At 35.2% G+C, this 24,043-nt stretch overlaps 1 protein-coding gene across 1 annotated transcript in view; it reads right to left on the reverse strand.

The window, feature by feature from the left end:
* Positions 1–24,043, reverse strand: part of LOC141332528 (phospholipid-transporting ATPase ABCA1) — a 180,838-nt gene that overhangs the window by 13,543 nt on the left and 143,252 nt on the right. The window contains exons 40-42 of the mRNA XM_073837656.1: positions 21,260–21,394; positions 11,229–11,332; positions 8,936–9,028 (exon numbers count right to left, since the gene is read on the reverse strand). Of these exons, the coding sequence (XP_073693757.1) occupies positions 8,936–9,028; positions 11,229–11,332; positions 21,260–21,394 (332 nt within the window). The remainder of the gene's footprint in view (positions 1–8,935; positions 9,029–11,228; positions 11,333–21,259; positions 21,395–24,043) is intronic.

Below are 24,043 nucleotides of genomic sequence, written 5' to 3' on the forward strand. Positions count from 1 at the left end.
GATTTTCATTTAAAATAAATGCTGTTCTTTTTAACTTTCTGTTCATCAAAGAATCCTGAAAAATAAAATGCATGACGGTTTCCACAAAAATATTGGGTAGCACAACTGTTTTCATCATTGATAATATCAGAAATGTTTCTTGAGCAGCAAATCAGTAATGATGCTGAAAATTCAGCTTTAATCAGAGAATTAAATTACATTTTAACATATATTCACATAGAAAACAAGAATTTTAAATTGTAATAATATTTCCAAATATTACAGTTTTTTACTAAATTTTTTATTAAAAAATTAATGCTGGGCAACGATTAATCATATCCAAAATAAATGTTTTTGTCTACATATATCTGCACAGTTTATATTTATTATGTACATATAAACACACAAACATGCATGTATATATTTAAGAAAAATAAAAAAAATATAAAAACAATTATTTAAAAAATATATTATTATTTTTATTATTATTTATTATTATTTTTGATGCAATAAACACAGTCTTGGTGAGCAGAAGAGACTTATTTAAAAAAAAAAAAAAAAAAAATAATAATAATAAAAAAGAACATTTTTGAACGGTAGTTTAATTGATTAGAATATTTACTTTTTGGACCCAAAAATGACTAACATTTGTACTTTTTTATTAAAATGAAACAGATTTGATCCTTTTTATCTTCAACCCGTCACTGCATTTGTTTTTAAAAAATGAGGGTGAGGAAATAAAGGCGAGCACAACTCATTCACTCACAAACCTACAGCTGTTCACACTCACTATAAAGATGAATGAACATTAAAATGTCAGTGGAGACAAAGACAAAGTCGTCCCCGCTCTGCTGTATCAATCACAGGACGAGTGGAGACAATACAAGAGATCACAACTCGCTGACAGCAGCAACACGACACGCTTTGGAAAATATAATAACATATACTTAAGGAGACGCATGCCATTCATGCCACATATACCCAGTTATGTTTATTTACACGAGCAGATCGTGCAGCGCAAACCTTCAATCTGTGCGACGCGAGCGTGGCCTGTGTTTGATGACATGAAGTGTGTTCCCTGCTGAGCGTGCGAGGGAAGCGAACGCAGCGTGAGAGATGCCGTCCTACAGATGGCAGCAGAAACACACCGCAGGAGCACCAACGGGAGGAAGGGAAGATAGAGAAAGAAGAGAGGAAGCACTGAATGGAGACGGCCTGCAGAATCGGTGCGTGATAGAGAGCTGTAGATCTTGTCCTACTGCTTCGCTCTATTAGACAGCATGAACAAGAAAAGATAAAGGAGAGCGAGAGAGGGGAGGCTCGATCAAGGGAGCTGCTCTTAATTGCCTCTTCACTCATTAATGCCCACACCTCCACAATCATTAATTACAACCCAGAGACACAGGGAAAGAGAGAATAAATTCAGGCACATATTAAATGTAAGGCCTGAAACAGACTCAGTCTTAGGTTATACATCGGATATCAAGTGGTAACGCAGTACAAAATGATAATGTTTGCTGATGTAGATAAAATTCTATCTTTATCAGATTTGCAGAAATGTAGCTTTCCATCACTTGCACACTAATGGATCCTCTGCTTTCAAGCTTCTAAAAGGATGGTCCATATGAATAATTAAAGGAATAAACAAAATAAACATTTGCTCAAACGTTTCTCACCCTCAGGCCATCCAAGATGTAGATGAGTTTATCTCTTCATCAGATTTGGAGAAACATAGCATTCCATCACTTGCTCACCAATGGATGTGAATGGGTGCCGTCGGAATGAGAGTCCAAACAGCTGATAAAAACATCACAATTATCCACAAGTAATCCACACCACTCCAGACTGTCAATCAATGTCTTGTGAAGCCAAAAGCTGCATGTTTGTAAGAAACAAGTTCATATTTAAGACATTTTTATCTTTAAACCATTGCTTCTGTCCAAATTTCCATAATAAAAGTCCATAGTCCATAACAAAGCTTCCTTCAATGAAGAAGTCGATCTCATGTTGTCTCTCACATCAAAATCTACACACGTTTGTTTGGAGCTGTTTTAGATTGTTTCGGCTTGTAAACGGTGATTGATATGTGCATATTTTTCTCCTGATTGGACTATATGACTTTTACCCTGAAGGAAGTGTTATTATGGATAATAGACTTTTATTGTATCCAGAAGGCGATGGTTTGAAGTTTAAAACGTCTTAATGATAGATTTGTTTCTTGCAAACATGCAGATTTTGTATTCTCAAGGCATTAATTGATGGACTGGAGTGGTGTGAATTATTGTGATGTTTTTATCAGCTGTTTGGACTCTTATTGTGACGGCACCCATTCACATCCATTGGTGAGCAAGTGATATTTCTCCAAATCTGATGAAGAGAAAAACTCATCTACATTTTGGATGGCCTAAGGGTGAGTACGTTTTAAGGAAATGTTTATTTTGAGGTGAACTATTCCTTTATTTGTTCATATGGACTACATTTATGATACATTTACGGTGCTTTTGCATCCTTTTAGAAGCTTGAAAGCTTTAGCTCACATTCATGAGAACCGCAAAGACCAAAAGAGCAGCTAAAATATTATTTGTAATAACACTTTACTTGAAGCCTTTGCAATGCATTATATCTTATATCTATATTGTTGCATTCTTCTCCTGAGGTAAATTCTGGCTTATTCCTCTCTGTGCATCTTCCTCCAGAAATGAAAAGTAGCTGAAATGAACTTGATGAATGTTCACGTTTGTTTACGGAGGTGATGTGGGTATTTATCTACATGTCTGCGGGCGTCTCACATGGATGTTTAACATTTGCAAAAGCAGAGCCGCTGGTGGGCATGATTACATTAGAGATGACATTAGACGGGGGAAACTGGAGCTCACATTGGTATCATATGAATTACTTAGAGAATATTTGTTTTTGACATGACTTCATTTAAAAGTAACATTTCACACTTTCTATACATATACGTACTTCTCATGTCTGTGAGGCAGGTATTCACAGAGATTCAGGTTGTTTTATTTACAAGTCTGTGAAGAGAGTTGATGGAAACTGAGATGGCAGCACACCCCGTTTATTTGATTTATTTTACAAAAGCACATTGTTTTGTTGTTATTATGACTACACACAAATAAAAATAGACCCTTTGCAGTTTCAAAATGACCTAGTATGCTTAGTTATTTTCTCTGCCATCAAGAAAAAAAACAAGACAGCACCAGTAACCTTTGACCTCAGAAGGTTGTTAACAATTCTGCAGGTTGAAGCGGCCCAATAATGTGATATTTAACCCCTGAAAGGTGTCTCTCACATTGTCCCAAAGCAACATTAAAATAGTGTAGATTAGCATATAATGTTTTATTCATTTACAATATTTAATATTGGGGTCATCCAAGTTATTTGACATATTTGAATTTTTTTTTTTTAAATAACACAATAGTTACTTTCCCTGGTAATTAGTTACTTTTATAATGATGTAACTCACTTACTAACTCAGTTACCATTTGTGAGAAATAACTAGTAATTAAAACTAATACGTTTAACATGTCCAACTCTGGTAATACATAGATAAGTATTATGATGCATATTAACTGGTGAATTTTCAGCATCATTACTTCAGTCTTCAGTGTCACATGATCCTTCAGAAATCATTCTAATATACTGATTTGCTGATCAAGAAACATTTCTGATTATTATCAAAGCTGATGTTGTGCTGCGCTTTATTTTTGTGAAACTGTGATACATTTCATTTTTCAGGATTCACAGATTAAAAGAAAGTTCAAAAGGAACTGCATTTATTTAAAATATAAATCTTTTACTTTTGCAGTGGACCGCCATTCCAGGGCCCCTCCCTGGCCACAATAGTGGACAAAGGTTTGCTACATTTTGATTGGATCTTGGTGGACTAACATAAGCAAACTGTCCAACGCCATCAGATAAGGATGCCAGGACAACTGCCAGACACCTCTTAGAGGGCATGAAGAAGACCTTTGGTACAAAACACGGGAAGGACAGAACCTCCTATTGGCCAAGATGCAGTTTCTGCCCTCCACCCACCTTGAGACTGCTTCCTAAGGTTGGTCCTGTGACGGTCATAAAAATTCCTTAGTATCTCCAGACGCAGCAGCAGTGGGTGAAACAAAGAGAGATCACAAAGATCCATCCAAATCCATTCATAACTATGTTTTCAAACCTTGAACTGATGCGAACCATAACAACCACATCTTATACTTATTCAGAGAAATAAGTATTGTCACTGACAGGGATGTGTAGTGCAACATCTTACACAAACTCAGCTGTTAATGGACAAATGAATGCATGCATGAAAGTTCAATCTTTTCCCATCATGTTTGGACTTAAAGTGTTCATTACATGACTAAATGTTTTCTGATTGTGTTTTGGAAAGTGAGAAATGCACCAGTAAAACATTACTGACACTTTTCTAACTTTGACTATGCAAATGACTTCCACAAGAGGAAAGAAGGGTGGGCTACCCCATGTCCCCCCGCTCTGATGGAACCAGCCAATCACAGCATGGAAGTGGAGAAGCGCCAAATTGAAATCTCCTCCTCATCGGAAAGGTATAAAGGTACCTCTCCAAAAGACACTCCTTGTTCTGAGTCTGCAGCCCGTTACAGGGAAGGCAGCAACAGATAACCGTTCTGAGTCTGAGTCCCGTCGGGGAAAGACATAACAGTTACACCTCCAATCTGAGTCTCCAGCACATCCAGGGGACGGTAACAGATCAAACTTCTTTCTGAGTCTGCGGCCCGTTACTGGGAAGGCAGCTACAGATACCGCCATTCTGAGTCCAGCTCCACAAGAGAGAGACACTAACAGACACAACCATTCTGAGCCTACTGTCCAGAGAGACAGAAACAGACGCTCCACGCTCCAAGTCTCCAGCTGTGAGGCAGCAGCAGATGTGACCATGTTCTGTCTGTGAGGAAAGAGATATTTTCCACATTCAGAGTCTTCGTCCAGCGAGACAACAACAGATGAAGCACGTCCTCCATCCGAGAGAGACAAAGCGGATTGACCAATTTCTGAGTCTCTAGCCGAGAGAGGCAGAAGACCAACAGACATTTTCAACAAGGTTAAGCTCCAGCGAGCAAACCTTCACTTCAGGTACCTTCAGCTAAGGGCCTTCAGCACCTACACCAGGGCCACATCTGCGTGTTCCAGATCTTAGGACCCTTTGGTGCACCAGGAGATCAGCATTCTACAGCGCTTCACGTTCAAGGCTGTCGAAACGGATTCCTGCTGCTTTTCCCACTGACTGCTCCCAGCACAACCAGTGGAAGAATTCACCGCCACCGGACTGCTCACTCAACCAAACATCTTCCAGAGACCTTGGCATTGTTGTGTATTATCAGTATATGATCTTTCTAATTTACATTAGATATTGTATAGCTGACTGCAGTTGATAACAAATAACGCATTTACCTTATGAACTTCATCTTTGTTTCCAAATGCAATGACTTCCGTTTTCTCCTTGTTTAACTGTAAAAAGTTTTGGCACATCCAACTGTTAATTTCATCAATGCATTGGCAGAGAGAGTCAATGGGGCTGTAGTCATTTGGCGATAAGGCTAGGTAAATCTGGGTATCATCTGCATAGCTGTGATATGATATTTGGTTCTTTCTCATTATTTGACTTAGTGGGAGCATATACAGGCTGAACAACAGCGGCCCTAGAATTGAGCCTTGTGGGACTCCGCATGTCATGGACGTCCACTTAGACTTATGTTCTCCTATACTCACATAATAGCCTCTCCCTTCTAAGTATGACCTGAACCAATTTAGAACCATCCCAGAAAGCCCGACCCAGTTTTCCAGTCTATCTAAAAGAATGTTATGATCGACAGTGTCGAACGCAGCACTGAGATCTAGTAATACCAGCACTGATATTTTGCCAGAATCTGAATTTAGGCGAATATCATTTATTATCTTTATGAGCGCTGTCTCTGTGCTATGATGTTGTCTGAAACCAGATTGGAAATGGTCCAGGTATCCATTTGAGTTTATGTAGTGATTCAGCTGATTGAAAACGACCTTTTCAATAATCTTGCCTATAAAAGGAAGATTTGATATTGGTCTATAGTTGCTCAATATGGTGTTATCAAGATTTTTCTTTTTCAGAAGGGGCTTAACAGCTGGAATTTTCAGGGAGTTTGGAAAAGTCCCAGAAAGAAGTGAGGTGTTCACCACTTTTAAAAGATCTGCTTCTAAACAGTTAAGCACACTTTTGAAAAAAGATGTGGGAAGTGTGTCAAGGTGGCAGGTTGACGATTTGAGGTGCTGTACTGTTTCTTCCAAAATGTTGCTATCGATTTCTTCAAAATTCGACATAATGACTTCTTTTTGAAATTGTGGTCGAATCTGTCTGACCTCTGCATAACTTGAGGGTGTGCTAATTGTCTTTCTGATATTATTGATCTTCTCAGAAAAGAAGGAAGCAAACTCATCGCACTTGCTGTCGGAGAGCAGTTCACTAGGGATCTGACTAGGGGGGTTTGTTAGTCTCTCAACGGTAGCAAAAAGAGTGCGAGTGTTGTTTAAGTTCCTGTTTATAAGGTTCGAGAAGAATGTTCTAAGATAACATAGCTCTGACATAGCAACACGCAACCGAATCACATTTTATGCGTCTTATGCACTTTATTCCTTTTGCATTTATGGTATTCATTTAATAGTTGATTACTCTTGTCTATCTTTTGTTAATAAAATGTATTTTATTACACTTGTGTCTTCCTTGTGTTGATAATACAGTGAGAGGTTCTACAAGCTAGATATCCCACCAATCTTTCTTATGTGATGTACTCATAACCACACATTAAGTGACATGTGACCCAAGAATCATAACGTCATCTGTGACACGAGTACCCATCACTACACTATTTCGCCTTCCTAGTGGGCGAAAGCAGAACTCACTACATAATTGGCGTCCCTAGGTGGGCCAAGTTAAAATGAGTTGAGTCTCCTATAAAATTCACTACACTTTACTGTGTCTTTTTATCAACTTAACACACCACTGATGGATGAAACTATTTTTGAAATAATAAATAAAAAAATAAAAGTAGCAACTTTAATAGAGAACAAACTCAATTGAGAGATACATGTACTTAAGAAGCACAACTGTGTACAATGAAACGACTCAGAGATAAAGAATTAAGCTTATTTTTATCTCCACACTGACATTTTTCATCTTGTTTCTCTGAAATCGAGTCCTTCACAAATTTACTTCTCAAGTAAACTGATCTTGTTTCAAGAATGTTTAGTTTTACAGATATACAGACAGAAAGTGAAAATGGAATAATTGGAGATGTAATTGATTACTTTGTCAAAAATGTTGAACTTTAAAAATTCCTCACTGTGTGAAAATGTCTTTGAATTGCAAATCAGTGAAGTCCAGTCATTCCCATTGCAATTCCGAATGAATATCATGTGTGTCAATTCCATTTAAATTCACACTAAACAGAGTTTTAATTTCTTAAAAGTGACTCTGGACCATAAAACCAGTCATAAATAGCATGGGTATAGAAATTGTCAAAATTATAGATTTTTCTTTTATGCCAAAAATCATCGGTAGCAATGCGTCATTGCATGTTTTTTTTTTTTTTTTAATATTATACTTGTTGGAGCACAAATATACAGTATCTTTTAAAAGCTTGCAATCTAAACTTTTAAAATACATGCATCGTTTAGCATTTATGTTACATAATGTAAGATAATAAGGTCTGAATTCGCCCTCCACAAACAAGCCATCCCCCGTGAAGACCGACGTAATAATAACATAGATGAGTCATATATCAAATGAAAGCTCTCATTCTCCAAAATGCGATTAGTATGTAGCATATTTAATCGATCGAACACATTACAGAGAATTATGATCAAAAGCATCACAACATGGAAATAACTGGCTTGTGAACAAATACAATAATAATTGAGAACTATTCCACCCATGTGTTAAAATGTAAGGTGCTTTGTGTAACATAAGACCATTTTTATCCATTTAACCTAATGTATGTGGGAATGGGACACTTTTAAATTCAGGTATACCTTATCTTGCAAAACGGAGACAACTAGGAGACATATTGCTTCCATTCAAATAAATCTCAATAACTTTTAAAAACAACATGTTACAAAGACAATTATTTTTCTTCTGTTTACTGGCACCTAGAGAAATCGAAATCATCTGCAGGACGATGGGCCAAACAGATATAAAAAAACTTTAAAATAAAAACTTACAATAAAAAAATATACATTTTCCCACCCATCTGTTAAAATATAGGGTCTTTTCTGTAAAATAGGACACTCTTACACTCTTAAAAATAAACGTGCTTTAAAAGGTTCATCACAGCGATGCCATAGAAGAATGATTTTTGGTTCCACAAAGAACCATTCAGTCAAAGGTTCTTTAAAGAACCATTTCTTTCTCACCTTTGTATAATCTGAAGAACCTTCTTTGGCCACAAGGAACATTTGTGAAACAGAAAGGTCCTTCCGATGTTAAAGGTTCTTTATGGAACCATTTAGACAAGAAAGGTTCTTCTAAGGCATTGTGAAGCACCTTTATTTTTAAGAATGGGCACTGTTTCAAATCTAGGTATGCCAAAATCAGTAAACATATGCCAAAAAGCTTAGGAAATTAAGTAAAGATGAAAATATGTTGTTAATTTCCTACTGTTAATATATCAAAACCTAATTTTTGATTAGTAATATGCATGCCTAAGAACTTCATTTGGACAACTTTAAATGTGATTTTCTCAATATTTAAATTTTTTTTAGCACCCTCAGATTCCAGATTTTCAAATAGTTTTATCTCCAACCAAATATTGTCCTATCCTAACAAACCATACATCAATGGAAGTTTATTTATTCAGCTTTCAGATGATGCAAATCTCCAAAAATGTACCCTTATGACTGGTTTTGACTGAATTTTGGCCAAACACATAGACAAACTCACCTGCTCTTGAGGTGTTGGATGCTGCCCAGGCATTTGAACTGTCCGTTCACCATGATAGCCATGCGGGTGCAGAGCGCTTCACACTCCTCCATACTGAAACACACACATATTTACAGCATTAGAGCTGGTTTCCACCAAGTGTTTTGGTCTAATTCTGGCCGTTCCTCAGCGTGAATCTCTTGAGAAACACCTTCAAAGCATCAGAAACCCCAGAGCACAGGATCTGCTTCCAGCCGCATTCAAATGAGACTCATTATGAAGCTCATGAAAGCCTTTCACCTGTGCAGCCGGCCAATGAGACGCAGTCACACAAACAAACTCATCTGCTGCCAAACGAGGGACAAACCAACAACAGCTAAAACTCCAAATTGGTGTCTTGTTGCCAGGAATCGTCACATTGTGTCATTATCGCACACTGATGCAGACAAAGATGGCTCCGTAACTGACATGATAAATAGAGATGCTGGATTATGCAATAACATTCATGCATTTAGAAGAACTTGTTATCCCAAAAGACTAAAGGCCATTGCACACTACGAAATTTTCGTAAGCGTTTTTAGTTTTTTGTCGAATTCGTCATCCTTTCCTTTCAAAATGCTTTCTACGGATGCGAAAACACAGAAAATTCAACCTTATCAGAACTTTTTTTGACGGATGACAGTTTCGGAGGCAGTGTGTAAATGTGATAGACACAACATGAGGTCAAAAAATGCTTGTCTTGTTTTCTGCCAAAATATCAAAAAAAAATATATTAAATCAAGAATGATTTTCTAGATAAAAAAATTGTCATATTCTGAAAAAAGGACAAAAAAAAAAGTTTTCATGCTGAAAAACTACACTGCAAAAAATGCTTTTCTTACTTAGATTGTTTTGTTTTTGTGGGAGTTTTTGCTTAGAACAAGCAAAATAATCTGCCAATGGGGTAAGCAAAAAATAAATAAATCTTATTTCGAACAAAAAACAAGATTATTTTTTACTCACTTAACTTTGACTTTTTTTTTCTCCTACCATACATATACGAAAAATTAATTTTTAAATTAAAACAAACATTTTTAAAGGCAATTTTCTCAGTATTTAGATTTTTTTTTCATCCTCAGATTCCAGACTTTTTTTTAAATAGGTGTATCTTGGCTACTATTCTGCAACTGCATAGAAAAGAACAGAAGTCTGTCAACACTGCAAAAATTATTTTCTTAATTAGATTGATTGTCGTGTTTCCAGCCAAAATATCTAAAAATTCAAGAAGGATTTTCTAGACGAGTAAAAATTATTGTCTTATTATTGTCAAGTCAAAATTAAGTTTTTGCTTAGAACAAGCAAAATAATCTGCCAATGGGGTAAGCAAAAAATAATCTTGTTTTCTGTTTGAAATAACTTTTTTTACATTTTTGCTTACCCCATTTGCTTGTTATAAGCAAAAACTCACTTAACTTTGACTTTTTTTTACTGGTCTAGAAAATTCTTCTTGGTTTAAGAATTTTTAGAGATTTTTTTTTTCACCCTCAGATTCCCAACTTTTTTTTTTTTTTTTTTTTAAATAGTTGAATCTCGGCTACTATAACTACCAGTGTTGGGGGTTAAGCAGCATTACAAGTAACGCAAGTTACGTAATAATATTACTTTTCCCAAGAAACTAGTAAAGAAAGACATTAGTTTTTAATTGACAAGAAAATACTGAGTTACTTGAGTTACTTTTGACGCCAAGTTAATTTCCCCCATTTATTGATTAAAAGCTCTCCTGTACCATGTTAAGACAAATCATGAGTAAGATGTTACTTTAGTTCTAGAATAAATGTGAACGTATTAATTAATCTGGCTAAAAATCAAATACAGTACTCCTCAAAATGAATAAAAACAGTGAAATTCAACACAAACCTGCAATACATAAATATGTTAAATAATACAAATATCCTTTATGTATTTAATCCCATTTTATGAACCGATGTCTTCACTGCCGACCTTCGATGATCCAATTCATCCATACTAATAAGCAAAAATTACTCGAGATAATCTAACATTTGTTTTCTTTTCTTTTTTATTGCTGAAGAGTTGACTTTTTTCTGCGGTCTACTGTACAGACGTCAATTTACGTTTCTCTGAGCCTGAGGCTTTTGGTGTGAAAAGGCATTACTTTCCATAACAGTAATTAGTTACTTTATTAGGGAGTAGCTCAATATTGTAATGCATTACTTTTAAGAGTAACTTTCCCCAACACTGATAATTACTAGAACTGCATATAAAACCCAATAAGTCTGTGAGAAGCCCTCATTTAGACATAGAGTGTGTTTGTTACCTGTGTGAGGTGAGTATTACAGATCTGCCCTCTTTAATGACGCTGAGAATACAGTCCCACAGAAAACGCCGGGCCTTCGGGTCCATACCAGTAGTGGGCTCGTCCTGTACACACACACACACACACACACACACACACACACACACACACACACACACACACACACACACACACACACACACACACACACACACAGAGTATCTATCAATATATGAATAACTATGCATATTGCAAAGAGAAACACTTCAAACTGCTTTATACTAGAGCACAGCATATTCACTTATTGTTCCAATTGTCTTCCATTATGGAGAATGCTTCTGTCAACCTTCAATGCAGCAGATTTGTTTCTGAACTCTTCCCTAGATCATCGCCTTAACGCAAGTCTGTCTCTGAGCTCTACAGGCAGTTATCTTGACCTCAGGACTTGGTTTTTGCTCTGAGATGCATTTTCAGCTGTTAGACCTTTTCTGAGAGGTGTGTGTCTTTCTAAATCAGACTCATTCAAATGAATTTGCCACAGTTTAACTCCACTCCAAGTGCAGTAACATCTAGAAGCGATATGAATGCTCCTGAGCTAAATTTCGAGTGTCCCAGAAAAGAGTACTGTATGAATACTTATGCAACGGGATCTTTTCAGTTTTTTATTTCTAATACATTTGCAAAGTTGTTACAAACCTGTTTTGCTTTGTCATTATGGTGTAAGAGATGTAGATTGATGTGGAAAAAAAACTAATTTAAAGCAGTTTAACATAATGCTGCAACAAAACGTGAAAAAAAATGAAGGGGCATGAATACTTTTGCAAGGCACTGTAGATATGGGTAACCTTTGACCCCGTATGACAGAATGACTTCACGATGATCGCTCTGTCCTCTGTGCTGATTCGGAGCGGGACGGACACGCTGCGAGCACCTGCCTCGTAATGCCGCCTTTAATTAGCATCCGCGGAGAGCCAATCAGGAGTTATTCTGTGGGTTATGAACGTGGATTATTTCATATGAGTCTCCGTCAGGCGGAATGAGATTTTAATGCCAGCAAACAGAGGCGCGCGTGTGCGCCGAATGTTAAATCTGGCTGGAAATACATTAAAAATGTCCCGCGAGTGACCTCGAGTCCCGCGTTCTTTTCTTCTTTAATCTTTTCTATCGTTATTCGGCTCTTCATTTTATCCTTAATCCTCAAGGACGTTCTCTCGCCTGTCTCTCTGTGTGTGTGTTTGCTCTGTGTGTGTCAGCTGCACTTTGAAAATAAAACTGTCCCTAGCTATATCTCAAAGAAAAACGTCTCTTTAGAGACTGGGACTAATAATGCAATTCATAAAGTTAAAATCATATTTTCATTAACATTTCTTTCCAGACATTGGGTTATGGATGAGAATCATTCTAAATCTACAAATGAATGTAAGTGACTCATGAAAACAAACCAAATGAGACTGATTTTTGTGGAATCACATGCATTTACTATTTTTGGAGTTTGAAATGTTCCTGCATTGGAATACATAAACAGGCTCCACCCACTTTATACTCCAGCCAATCAGATCAAGGCTATGCATATGCATATTAATAATATGCAACTTACTCTGACCAAATTATTTAAGTCATTTTGGGAAGTTCATATTAACGAGTTTGGGAAGTCGTAATTATGATATCAGACACGTTCAAGTTCTTGTATTTTTATATTCCGTTTATATATTAGTTAGCAATCTTGCATTTTTGTAATGATTTTTGCTCTTTAAAAGTATATCTATATAGCTTTTATTTGGTTTTATTTCAGTTTTAGTATCAAGTTAATCTAAACAAAAAATTTGAAATATTGACCGCTGTAAAAACAATGCGTTGTTTTAACTGAAAATAATTTGTTATTGCGCTGACTTAAAATGTTTAGTTTAGTCTAAAATAAATATACTAAAATATTCCAGTTGTTAAATTAACTTAACATTTCAAGTTGACTGAACTAAAAATTTTAAGTCAGCAGGGTAAATAATTGTTTTAAGTTTTTTATTTTTTACAGCATATGTATGACTAGATTTTTTTTTACATTCTATTTTATTTTTTATTTTAGATTATTCAATTATTGGCTTTTAAATCTGAAATCTGAAAGTACATTAACTGCACATAAAAAATAGAATTGAATAAAACAAAAAAATACTGCAAAAAAGAGGCTTATCTTAATACTTAATTCTGCATGGGAATACACAAACAGGCCCCACCCACTTTATACTCCAGCCAATCAGATCAAAGTTATGCTTAATTAACTTACTCTGACTAAATTATTTAATTATTGGCTTTTGAATCTGAAAATAACTTAAATTAAAATAAATAAAAAGAGAAATAAATTAAACATAAAATACTCTGCAAAAAAAGAGAGATCTTACTCAGTATTTTCACCTTGTTTCTAGTCAAAATATCTACAAATTCTTACATTAAGATGAATTTACTAGATAAGCAAAATCACATGAGATATTTAGTCTTGTTTTAAGCAAAATGCATTTAGTTCCCCCCCCCCCCCTGATAAAATTATCTGCCAGTGGAGTAAGTCAAATATTCTTAATGTACGTACCCCACTAGCAGATAATTGTACTTATTTTAAGCAGATTGCACTTAATTTAGTTTTTTCCCCCTGGAAACAAGACTAAATATCTTATGTGATTTTGCTTATTTAGTAAATGCATCATAAATAAAAAACATTTGAGATATTTTGACTAGAAACAAGACAAAAACACTCATTAAGATGAGCCTTTTTTTGCAGTGTATATCTGAAAATGAATATAGTCATATATATATATATATATATATATATATATATAATTCTGACTTAGTTACTTTTATTCAACCAGCAAGTTGTTTTTATTAGAAATGACACAGACGTCTCCCAGAAGATAATAAGACTATGTACAAGAGGCTTCATTGTGAAACAAAATTGGTACTCATCTTATTTACATTTGAACAAAAAGTGGCATGTCCAAAATTATTCATACCCTTCTCAATCAATAGAAAAGCCTTTATTGGCTATTACAGCAATCAAACGCTTCCTATAATTGCTGGCCAGCTTTTTGCATGTCTCCACTGGTATTTTTGCCCATTCATCTTTAGCGATGAGCTCCAACTCTTTCAGGTTGGAGGGTCTCCTTGCCATCACCCTGATCTTTAGCTCCTCCACAGATTCTCAATTGGATTTAAGTCAGGACTCTGGCTGGGCCACTGCAAAACATTAATGTTTTGTCTGCTAACCATTTCTTCACCACTTTTGTTGTGTGTTTTGGGTCATTGTGGTGCTGAAATGTCCACTGGTGCCCAAGGCCAAGTTTCTCTGCAGACTGCCTGATGTTGTTGTTGAGAATTTTGATGTATTGCTCCTTTTTCACGGTGCTGTTTACTGTGATTAGGTTCCCTGGTCCACCGGCTGAAAAACACCCCCAAAACATTAGGTTCCCAGCACCATGTTTGACAGTGGGGATGGTGTTCTTAGGGTTGAAGGCTTCTCCTTTTTTACGCCAAATGAAGGCTACATCATTGTGGCCAATTTGTTTCATCTGATCATAAAACAGAAGACCAGAAGTCTTCTTCTTTGTCCAGATGAGCATTTGCAAAGGCCAAGCTAGCTTTTGTATGCCTTATCTGGAGAAGTGGTGTCCTCCTTGGTCTGCGTCCGTGGAACCCAGCGGTGTTCAATGTCTGTTGGACTGTCTGCCTTGAGATGTTCCACCAGCAGAGCCCAGATTCATCAGGATGGCCTTGGTGGTGATCCTTGGATTCTTTTTGACCTCTCTCACTATCCTCCTGGCCAGCACAGGTGTCACTTTTGGCTTCCGACCACGTGCTCTGAGATTTTTCACAGTGCGGAACATCTTGTATTTTTTATAATACTTTGCACTGTAGCCACTGGAACTTCAAAACATTTAGATATGGTCTTATAGCCCTTTCCTGACTTGTGCACAGCCGCAGATCCTCAGTGAGCTCCTTCGTCTTAGCCATGACTGTCCACAAACCAACGGCAGAGAGCTTCTGTTTTTCACCTGTTGACTATTTGGAATGGTATAGAACTTTGTATTTTCCCATAGACTGTGACAGTTTGCAAAGGGTATGAATAATTTTGGACATGCCACTTTTTGTTCAAATGTAAATAAAAGCTGAGAATTTTTTTTTTTTTTTCCCACAATGATGAATCTTGTACATCGTCTTATTATCTTTTGGGAGAAGCCTGTGCTGTTTCCGGTAAAAAAAAAATAAAAAATAAAAATAAATAAAAGTAACTTTAAATCGGAATTTGGGGTATGAATAATTTCAGGTTTGACTGTATGTATAAATGTTATACATGTTTTCTTAGTGATGTGCACATGTCTTGGAAAATGTCGTTTTCAAATCGTAATTGCGACTCTGTGGTGGCGTTCATGTGCGTTTAACTCATAAATAGCATCTTTTCATCATGACCTGAATGCACCAATATCTCAGATGCAGAGTTGAAACAACCGCATGTTATTTTCCAATTAGAGCAGCAGCAAACTAGAGTTTGGAGCTCAAAATGCATCTGAATCTGCAGGTTTGTTTTATTTATCGTCTGCTGTTAGACGTGTTTGCACTGTTAGCGCTCACACCAGCCAAACTGTAAAGCATCTGAGTCTCGAGAGTCATATAATTATTTCTGTGGGTGTGAAGAAACATTAATCAGTGCGAACGAACAATCAACACAACCTGCGACGGATACGTACGTCACATTATCGCATCTCGGCTCAAACGTTTATTATTGTACTGTACTACATTAAAACCAGTTTTATTCATTTATTTTATTGTTGTTGCTTGCTGTTTCAATGACAAGTTTTAATTGCTAGCCTCAGAAATGATTTAGAAAAAAGACTAAATGAACAAAAAATACACTAATTAACTCAATGAATGTTTTTACATCTAAATTAAAGTCGTATTACCTCATATCTGTCTTTTAGTTTGTGTTATTATATTTAATTGTTAACAAGATGTTTGAAATTAAATCAGGATCGGCTGCATGCTTTGGCATGTCACTCTTGTCGTAAATACGCTGTAAATTGTGTTTTATTGTGTCTATATTTCGCTCTACAGTGCATCACATTAGTGGACTATATAATCAGCACATTAAAGCGAATTAATTATTGCTGTTATATGTGCTGAATGTCTTTAATTTGTGTCTAATAACAACTGAAGGAGACACTAAAGGAGAAAGCCATTTACATTCTTCACTGATGACAGAATATACAATAATGTTGGAGTGGGAGAAATAAAAGGACTGACACTGGGCGTCAAACAGGCCTCTCGTGTAATTATTACTGTGTCATTTATTATGCTTTTATGCCTTCAGAGCATTAGATGAAGCTCAAACAGGACACAATGAACGGCACATTCACTAAAACCCAGACTGAGTCAACTTTACAGAGACTGTCATATTTGCTTTATACAAAGCATAAATGTTGTACTATTTATCTATCTATACCTAAATATTTGGCAACTGTTTTCAACATTTATAATAACTAGAAAATTGTAAAGACAAACTTTAGGTTGGCTTGAGAAAGCCTAGCTTTAAAGTTTAAAGCAGATGTAAAAGTTTTGAACGTTATATAGATAGATTAGATGATTAGCATGTTGTTAGCATGATTAGAATATATTTAACATGCTTCTAACATTTTCTAGCATGTTTAACATGTTTCTAGCACGATTAGCAAGTTGTTAGCATGTTTCTAGCATAATTAACATGTTACTTGCATTATTAGCATGTCATTAGCAATTTGTTAACATGTTTCTAGCATGCCTAGAAGATTATTAGCATGTCATTAGCATGCTTCTAACATGATTAACAAGTTGCTAGTATGTTTCTAGGATGACTAACAAGTTGTTACCATGTTTCTAACAGGTTTCTATCATGATTAACAAGTTCCTAGCATGTTTCAAGCATATTTCTTACACAATTAGCAAGTTGCTAGCATGTTTCTATGCTGACTAGTACATTGTTAGCATGTTTCTAGTATGATTAGCAAGTTGCTAGCATGTTTCTAACATGATTCTAGTCTGATTAGTAAGTTGCTGGTATGTTTCTATCATGATTAGCAAGTTGCTAGCATGTTTCCAGCATGATTAGTAAGTTGCTAGCATGTTTCTATGCTGACTAGTACATTGTTAGCATGTTTCTAGTATGATTAGCAAGTTGCTAGCATGTTTCTAACATGATTCTAGTCTGATTAGTAAGTTGCTGGTATGTTTCTATCATGATTAGCAAGTTGCTAGCATGTTTCTAGCATGATTAGGAAGTTGTTAGCATGTTTCTAGCATAACTAGCACGTTATATGTCATTAGCATGACTGACAAGTTACTAGCATGTTTTTAACATGATTAGCAAGTTACTATCATGACATTAGCATGACTGACAAGTTACTAACATGTTTCTAGGCTGAATAGCAAGTTACTATCTTGACATTAGCATGACTGACAAGTTACTAGCATGTTTCTAGCATGATTAGCAAGTTACTATCACAACATTAGCATGACTGACAAGTTACTGATAATTAACATGTTACTTGCATTATTAGCATGTCATTAGCAAGTTGCTAGAATGTTTTTAGGCTGACTAGCAAGTTGCTAACATGTTTCTAACATGTTTATAGAATGATTAACAAGTTGCTAACATGTTTCTGGCATTATTAGCAAGTTGCTAATAGCCAAGCTTGATTTAGTCTCAAGGGATTCTGGGAGTTTAAATTTGAATTTTGACAGTTGGAGTTTGAATAGTGTTGGCTCATTTGAACATTAGTCAATGTAAGTCTATGGGATTTTTATGATTTTTAATCTTCAATTTGATGAAAACTATAAGTCGGATCAGTCTGAAAAGACAGAGCACTCTAAGTGAGATCAGTCTGAAGAGCTGGGCTGAGTTTTTCTCAAGCCAATCTAATTAGAAATGTTTCTTGAGCAGCAAATCAGTATATTAGAATGACTTCTGAAGGATCATGTGACACTGAAGACTGGAGTAATGATGCTGAAAATGCAGCTTCAATCACAGAAATAAATTATATTTGACTATATATTCACATAGAAAAGAGTGGTTTTAAATTGTAATAATATTTCAGATTTTTCTCTGTGTTTTCGATCAAACAAATGCAGCCCGAGAAAACAAAAGAGACCTCTTTTTTCTTTTTCTTTTTTAAAATATTAAGAAAATTCTACAGTTTTTTTTTTTTTTTTTTTTTTGGTATATATATAATATTATATTAAGGTTTCTGACTGTGTGATTCAGATTGTGTTTTATTGATTTGTGCTGGAGACTTTACTCGGTTTGGACTCTTGTGTTTGATTTCCGTCTCTGAGTTTTTTATTGGGATTCTGACTTTCAAACAAACCTCACCTCACCGTCTTCACATCCAAACCCTGACATTATCCCTCCTTCAAACGTTACACGTTTTTGAGTTATTCTCTGCTCTGATTTTGGTCAGACATCCGATCAGCTTTCAGACAGGTGCTTGCACATTTTGTCGCTGGATTTCTTTATTAAACCAAAAACAGAAAATCAGGTGCTCAAGAGTCTCTAGAGCAGGTTCATCTAAAATAAATGTCACTCTACAAACATACATTTATTTCTTTAAACAACTAACAACTGTCTGATGAAAGCCCTTAAGTTGAAGAAATCAACTCAAGCTTTGATTTGAAATAAAAATAATACTGGAAAAGAATGAAAACTCCTTTGTTAATCACTAATGTGTGTTATGTACAGCATCTTTAAGCTTATTAGTTAAAACTACAAAAGAGGGCTCAAGATGGCTTCAAATCATTTAAAATAAAACTAAAATCAATATCTATATTTTTTATTTACCCCATCAAACTGTTATTTATTTATTTTGACTGAAAAAATGTTTTTAAAATAATGTTTTGGGGTGAAAAATTGTGAGGAAAAATATATATTTTAAAGGAATCATTTCCAATAAATTACAAATAACTGGAAAAATCTGTTACAGGGATAAAATTGTAAGAAAATATATTTTAAAATATACTCTACCAGTCAAAAGTTTTTAAAGAGTAGGCTTTTTAATGTTTTTTTTTTTTTTTTTTTTTAAAGAAGTCTCTTCTGCTCACCAAGCCTGTATTTATTTGATTCAAAGTACAGCAAAATATAAATAAACAATTTAACTATTTAAAATAACTGTTTTATATTGGAATATATTTATATATATTCATATATTGGAATATATTTATATATACTCACAATATATTCACATGATCCTCTAATACTCTGATTTGCTGCTCAAAAAACATTTATTATTATTATTATTACTTTGAAACATTAGTATAATAACTAGATAAATTGATGATTAGCATGCTGCTAGCATGATCAGAATGTAGTTAGCATGATTCTAAAATTTTTCTAGCATGTTTAGTATGTTTCTAGCATGATTAGTAAGTTACTAGCATGTCATTAACATTTTTCTAGCATGATTAGCTATTTGCTAGCATGTTTTTATCATTATTAGCAAGTTTCTAACATGATTAGCATGTTTCTGGCACACATAACATGTTACCTGCATTTTAGCATGTCATTAGCAAGTTGCTAACATGTTTCTAACATGATTAGCAAGTTATTAGCATTTTATTAGCAAGTTTCTAGCATGATTAGCAAGTTTCTAGCATACATAACATGTTACCTGCATTATTAGCATGTCATTAGCAAGTTGCTAACATGTTTCTAACATGATTAGCAAGTTATTAGCATGTCATTAGCATGTTTCTAGCATGATTAGCAAGTTACTAGCATGTCATTAGCAAGTTTCTAGTATACATAACATGTTACCTGCATTATTAGCATGTCATTAGCAAGTTGCTAACATGTTTCTAGCACGATTAGCAAGTTATTAGCATGTTTCTAGCATTACTAGCAAGTTACTAGCATTTCATTAGCATGTTTCTAACATGATTAGCAAGTTTCTAGCATACATAACGTTACCTGCATTATTAGCATGTCATTAGCAAGTTTGTTAACATGTTTCTAGCATGATTAACAAGTTATTAGCATGCTTTTAGCATGTTTCTAGCACGATAAGCAAGTTACTAGCATGTCATTAGCAAGTTACTAGCATGTTTCTAGCATGTTTCTAACATGATTAGCAAGTTATTAGCATGCTTTTAGCATGTTTCCAGCATGATAAGCAAGTTACTAGTATGTCATTAGCAAGTTACTAGCATGTTTCTAGCATGTTTAACAAGTTAATAGCATGCTTTTAGCATGTTTCTAGCATGATTAGCAAGTTTATTTATTTTTTATTTTTTTAGGTTTCTTTAATAAATAGAAAATTCAGAAGAACAAACTGATCTGAAATAGAAATATTTTGTAACATTATAAATGTTTTTATCATCACTTTTGATCAGTTTAAAGCATCTTAAAGCTAAATAAAAGTATTAATTTCTATAACGCCTTTCCAAAAAAAGAAAAAAAAATGTACTTAATACTTTTAAATATTAATAATAATAATAAAAAAAATGGTTCTCAAGCAGCAAATCAGCATATGATAATGATTTCTGAAGAATCATGTGATACTGAAGACTGAGAATGATGTTAAAAAAAGTAGCTTTGATCACAGAAATCAATTACATTTTAAAATACATTCGAATAGAAAGCAGATATTTTACATAGTAAAATATTTCACAATTTTGCTGTATTTTGAATCAAACAAATGCAAGCTTGGTGAGCAGAAGAGACTTCTTGAAGAAAAAGAAAAATCATGTGACCTTTGAATGTAATTGTGGACAAAGGACTGAGAAGCCATGTATCAAAGCACTGCATCATTAGCACTAAACTTCAAAGTCCCGTCCTGTGTTCAGATCATGAGTGTGTTTTAAAGCTCAAAGTGTGTTTTGTAGCTTACAGCTGATGTTTGGATTTGAATGCGTGTGAAGACTGAACAGACTGAACCCGACTCGTTCAGCGCTGATTGTGTGAATAGAGTCGACTGAAGTGATTTGGAGAGCCAGGTGTGTGTGTGTGTGTGTGTGTGTGTGTGTGTGTGTGAAAGGTGGGTGTGTCTTACGAGGAAGACCAGAGGAGGGCAGCCAATCAGAGCCATGGCGGTGGAGAGTTTGCGCTTGTTGCCGCCGCTGTAAGTTCCTGCTGATTTCTCAGAGTATTTGACAAGACCCAGCTTCTGGACGCCCCACTCAGCCACCTGACAGACAGAGACAGAGAGAATATCACTGCATGCACATCTATTCACTGAGTGTGTGATAATGAGAGCAATACCAGGGATGTTAGCAATTTCAGAGTTATTACTGAATACTTTAATACTTTATTTAATACTTTTATTAATTAAGGATTTTTTCTTACTTACATTTTTAGTCTCGTTTCTAGCCAAAATATCTAAAAATTATTTAATCAAAAAGGATTTTCTATACAAGTAAAACATTTTTTCTTGTTTCCCCCCCCCCCAAAAAAAAAAAAAAAAAAAAAAAAAAACACAAGTCAAATTTAAGTGAGTTTTTGCTTAGAACAAGCTAAATAATCTGCCAATGGATAAAAAAATAAAATAAAAAAAAAACTTAATTTTGACTTGTTTTTTCGGAAAGCAAAACAATTTTTACCCGTCTAGAAAATCCTTCTTGACTTAAGAATTTTTAGATATTTTGGCTGCAAACAAGACAAAAATTCTACATAAGAAAAACATTTTTTTGCAGTGAAAGTAACAGTAAAAAAAAAATCCTTTTCAAATAAATGTTCTTTTGAACTTTCTATTTATCTGTGAATCCTAAAAAATAAAATGCATGACGGTTTTCACAAAAATATTGGTCAGCACAACTTTTGATAATAATCTGAAATGTTTCTTGAGCAGCAAATCATCATATTAGAATGATGGATCATGTGACACAGAAGACTGGAGTAATGATGCTGAAAATCACAGCAATAATTTACATTTTAACAGATATTCACATAGAAAACAGCTATTTAAAATTAAACTAAAATTTCTATGGATGGGGGAAAAAAAATCGATGTACATATGAATCGCAATTCAGCCTGCATTGATTCACAAATTTCTAAAATCGACTTCCTAGTTAAGGTGAGGCGCCGCAGGTGAATAGTATGTCTTCTGACGTCACCTACACTCACTGTCAGCCTCCCAGGGTATGAAAGGATATGGTGCAAATCTCAAAAAAAAAAAAAAAAAAAATCCTACTGAGCTCAACGTGTATCACCCTCCTTCATCAACTCTAACAGCTGACGACTTTGCCACGTTCGAAACCATCAATGCACAATTTTCCATACCAATCTACCAAGCACATCTTACCTGCAAACATACACTCATTCCAACCCAGTCTCACGGCAGTTCGTGATTTAGTTGCGTAATTTAATTTAATCTACACTGCAAAAAATGCTTTTCTTACTTAGATTTTTTCTCTTGTTTCCAGCCAAAATATCTAAACATTCTTGAAAATGGAAGGATTTTCTAGCCAAGTAAAAATTATAGTCTTGTTTTTAGTAAAAAACAAGTCAAAATTAAGTGAGTTTTTGCTTAAAACAAGTAAAATAATCTGCCAATGGGGTAAGAAAAATAATCTAGTTGTCTGTTTGAAATAAGATTTTTTTTTCTTACCCCATTGGCAGATTATTTTGCTTGTTTTAAGCAAAAACTCACTTAATTTTGACTTGTTTTTACTAAAAACAAGACAATAATTTTTTACTTGTCTAGAAAATCCTTCCTGTTTCAAGAATTTTAAGATAATTTGGCTGGAAACAAGACAAAAAATCTAAGTAAGAAAAGCATTTTTTGCAGTGTATTTAATCGTAGCAGGGACACGTTTATTTTGTTATTTTCGTAAGCCCAGCACGTTTTTTAAACTAATGCATTTCAATTGGATGCATCTTTCGTGCAACTGCACGATTCTTTCTGCCAGTCGGGCTGGACTTACGAAAATAACGAAATAAACGTGTCCCTGCCACGAATAATTAAATTAAATTACGTGACTACATCACGAACTGCCGTGAGACTGGGTAGCTCATTTACATCCTTCTCTTCCCTCTCTGAAGCTGAAGTCTCCAAACTTATCCTTTCTAATCATCCTACTACTTGTCCACTTGATCCTATTCCATCTCATCTCCTTCAAGCCATTTCTTGTGCAGTTGTACCTGCAACTCACTCGCATCATTAACACATCCCTTCACACAGGTGTTTTTCCCTCTACATTTAAACAAGCTTGTATAATTCCTCTACTAAAGAAACCCACCCTTAACCCATCTCCATTAGAGAACTACAGAAGGGTTTCCCTTCTTCCTTTCATTGCAAAAACACTTGAACGAGCTGTGTTCGACCAAGTCTCAGCCTTACTCACACAGAACAACCTGTCTGGTTTTACAAGTGGACATTCAACTGAGACTGCCCTTGCTCTCTCAGTTGTTGAAGCCCTAAGACGGGCAAGAGCGGATTCCACATCTTCAATACTGCAATACTTTTGACACGGTCAACCACCAGATCCTCCTGTCAGCCCTATTGGCAAAGGGCTTCTCAGGAACTGCACTCCAGTGGTTTGAGTCTTACCTCTTAGAAAGGTCCTTTAAGGTTATTTTGAGAGGTGAGGTATCCAAGGTATCCAACATCTAGCTACTGGAGTACCTCAGGGCTCAGTTCTTGGACCACTTCTTTTCTCTGTCTACATGGCATCACTAGGTTCTGTCATTCAGAAACATGGCTTTTCATATCACTATGCTGATGACAACAAAATCTACCTCTCATTCCATCCTGATTATCCGACGATAGCTGCTCACATCTCAGTTTGTCGAACAGACATTTCTTGCTGGATGAAGGACCATCATCTTCAACTCAACC

The sequence above is a fragment of the Garra rufa genome, chromosome 3 (assembly GCF_049309525.1).
Source record: "Garra rufa chromosome 3, GarRuf1.0, whole genome shotgun sequence".
NCBI lineage: Eukaryota > Metazoa > Chordata > Actinopteri > Cypriniformes > Cyprinidae > Garra > Garra rufa.